A 3,497-nucleotide genomic window follows, 5' to 3' on the forward strand; every position below is an offset into this window, starting at 1 on the left:
ACTAAGCATATTTTAAAAAATCACTCGACAGCACTTGACAACAACATTGGTTATTTAATGGTGTGCTGTTAAACTCCCTCATATTTATATATTCTGGTTTTCTTTCTATTAAATGCTAGTTTCATTCTATTGTGGTAGGATAAGATACTTTTATGATTTTATTCTTTTAAAACTTGTTGGGACTTGCTTTGTACCTTAGGATATAGTCTGTCTTGGAGAATGGTCTTTGTGCCCTGAAGAATAATGCATATTGTGCTGTTAATTGACACTTTTTTTTATATTAAACATTTATCTTTTCAATTGACTGATATGCTTTCTGTTTCTTTACTGGACTCTGACTGATATAAACCTATAAACCATAATGTTTCTTAAAGGAGGGCATGGAACTTTTTGCAATTTGTGGGAAAGTGTATGTGAAGCACTCACAAATGTATTAAAAAGGTTCACTCCTCCAGTAATGTCATGGGAAATGTGTTCATAGGGGCCCTTGTTGAACTTTAAGTACATGCTCTGGTAGCATAGTGGTTTCAAATCGGGCTGCGAACCACAAGATCAGCAGTTCAAAACTACCAGCTGTTCCGCGGGAGAAAGATGAGGCTTTCTGCTCCCATAAAAATTTACAGCCTCAAAGACCCTGTCTGTACAGGGTCTCTATGAGTCAGAACTGACTCCACGGCACATAACAACAACAACAATGATTTCTATATGCTAATATAAGACTCCCTTATGGAACAGTGCTTTAGTCCTCGTCCCCATCTGAAAGATCTGTGGTTGGAATCCATCAGCAGTTCTGCAGAAGAAGAGACCAGACAATCTATAAAGATGAAAGCCTAGAAAACCCTATGGGTGCATTTGTACTCGGTCCTATAAAGTTCACATGAGTAGATTGACTGGATGGCATACAACAACAACAACAACAACAACAATGACACATGTTAATATAAGTTCCCTAGTGCGGGAGTTCCATAAGATAAACACTGGACTGTGAATCACATGGAAACCCTATACAGGGTAGCAATGAGTTGGAACCGAATCAACAACAATGAAAGGTGGCACAAATTACTTGTAACTGTTTATTTAGAGTTTGGAGGTTGGAACTCACCCACCAGTACTGTAGGAGTAAAGGTCTGATGATCTGCTTCCATTAAGATTACAGCCAAGGAAACCCCATGGAACAGTTCTATTCTACAACACATGGGGGCCACCAGGTGTCAGAGTCAACACAACAGCAGATAACAACAAAAACGTGTTAATATATAATCTGACACATTTATCTCCATTTTTGTTTAGCTTGTACCTTTTTGATGTTGTATTACTTTTGGAAGAGCTATGTGCATATTGAGCCCTGGTGTGGTGCTGTAGGATAAGCACTGAATGGCTGGTCAAAAGGTAGTCAGTTCAAACCCACCAGATGCTCTGAGAAATGCTGTACAGTGGTGCAACGAGTTGGAACTGACTCGACGGCATACGACAACAACAACAACCACATGGGCATCCTAGGAACCCTGGTAGCACAGTGTGTTAAGTGTTGGCCTGGTAACTGCAAGGTTGGCTATTCAAACACATCAGCTGCTCCACAGGAGGAAGATGGGGTATCAACTCCTGTAAAGGTTTATAGCCTCAGGTAACTTAAGGAGTAGTTCTATTTTCTCTTATTGTTGTTGTTGTTAAGTGCCATCTAGTCAGTTCTGACTCTTAACAACTTTGTTTAGGGTTTCCAAAGAGTGACTGGTAGGTTTGAACCACTGACCTTGCAGTTCAAACCGACCTTGGGTTGAGTGCTTATCCTACAATGCCACACCAGTACCCCATTCTGCCTTATTGGGTTACTGTAATTTGGAATGAACTCAATGGCAGTGGGTTTGGTTTATTAGTTTCAGGGCATATTCCTTTGAAATAGGAAGAATGGTATGCAGATGATGAGACACAACGATATTCACACAAATAGTAACAATAAGTTTAGACAATTCCCTAGATAATAATAGAGTGATTAACGTCATCATTAATGGTAGAGCTTTGGCAGAATAAACTGACAATGTGTTTATCCTGAAGGTTATATTTATTAATGTTGCAAAATGCTTTTTATCATTGCTGTTGTTGAGGAAAGTATTTAATTATACATGTTGTTGTTAAGTGCCGTCGAGTCGATTCCGACCCATAGCAAGCCTGTATAGGGTTTCCAAGGAGTAGCTGGTGAGCTTGAACCACCAACCTTGCAGGTTCAAACGACTTTGCAGTCTGACGCATTAGCCCACAACATCACACCAGGACTCCTAATTATACATTAATTAAAAATATAATAGGCTTATTTCCCACACTGATTTCATTGTGTTCATAGTCCATAGTGTACACTTTCTGAATGTGGTCTCCCATTTCTTTGTGCTAGAGTTTACAGTATTTTTTCTACAACCTCTTGTGTCCTCTTTTCAGGCTCAGGATCTGTGAAGCCCCCTCAAATTTCATAATTTCGAATACGTGTCTGCAAACTAACCCTATATATATCCCATAGATCCACTTCACATACTACACAGAATGATGCTGTTGGTTCTTATTTGAACAGTATTCCATTTTCTGTAGTTCTTTCACGGTTTTTACCTTATTTATTTATTTTACCATATCTTAGTACTACCTCAACAGTTTCCATTAAATCTTTCATTGAGAGTGTTAAGAAAAATGATTAAAAACCTGGAAATAAGAAATTTTACTGGTCTATATGATATTATCCTGGTTAAATGCTGGTGTGGTGGCTCTGCAGGATCTATAGGTTTGAGGCCAAGTCTACCCAAATCCAGGCACCAAAGTGGCCCACCAAAGGACTGCAGTATACCCCTATGTCACTCCAGTGTGGCTTCCAACCGCATGGCTTTGAACTCCTGGAGAGTAGGGTCTGAGCTGGGAATGGAGGAGGGTAGGAGCTGGCCACACATCTGATCACCAGGGGAGCAGGAGGAAAAAGAAGAAATCACATGCTTCCTGTCACCTACGTGATCTGCTATGCCAGGCCACCTTCTGCTGTCAAAGCTTTCCACAAGATGGATGTGCTCATCAGGTTGGCTGTTCACCTGTTTCCCTCTCTTGCCATCTCTACACAGTTTCTCCTCCCAGTGAGCACTGAATACACTTCTCTAACCTTTCCTGTGAAGTTCAAGGCTCCAGGATTTTCATCTGTGTCTGTTTCATTTGGTCTCTTGTATCTTTGTTGTAGAGGGTCCGTGTAGGGTGCCTGCTTAGTTCGCCACCTTGCTGAAAGTCTCCAGAATGTTTCTTTTAGCATGTAAAGCTTTTCTTTTCTTTCTTTCTTTTATTTTTTTAAAATTATTTATTGTGAATTATGTGATAGTTTAAGGAGCTCTGGTAGCGTAGTGGTTACGAATCGGGCTGCAAACCTTAGGTCAGCGGTTCGAAACTACCAGCCGTTCTGCGGGAGAAAGATGAGGCTTTCTACTCCCGTAAAGATTTACACCCTCGGAAACCCTGTACAGGGTCACTATGGGTCG

The 3,497-nt window shown here is 40.5% G+C and overlaps 2 protein-coding genes across 2 annotated transcripts in view; both read left to right on the forward strand.

Annotated features, from left to right (window-relative positions):
- Window positions 1-2,465, forward strand: part of LOC102835689 (butyrophilin-like protein 1-like) — a 31,033-nt gene extending 28,568 nt beyond the window's left edge. The window contains exon 8 of the mRNA XM_006877617.1: window positions 2,431-2,465. Within this exon, the coding sequence (XP_006877679.1) occupies window positions 2,431-2,465 (35 nt within the window). The remainder of the gene's footprint in view (window positions 1-2,430) is intronic.
- A 501-nt stretch (window positions 2,466-2,966) lies between these two features.
- The window catches only part of LOC102836067 (butyrophilin-like protein 1-like), a 38,716-nt gene continuing 38,185 nt past the window's right edge, over window positions 2,967-3,497 (forward strand). Inside the window, exon 1 of the mRNA XM_006877618.1 lies at window positions 2,967-3,049. Coding sequence (XP_006877680.1) covers window positions 2,967-3,049 — 83 coding nt within the window. The remainder of the gene's footprint in view (window positions 3,050-3,497) is intronic.

This window comes from Chrysochloris asiatica, unplaced genomic scaffold (genome assembly GCF_000296735.1).
Source record: "Chrysochloris asiatica unplaced genomic scaffold, ChrAsi1.0 scaffold00536, whole genome shotgun sequence".
Lineage (NCBI taxonomy): Eukaryota > Metazoa > Chordata > Mammalia > Afrosoricida > Chrysochloridae > Chrysochloris > Chrysochloris asiatica.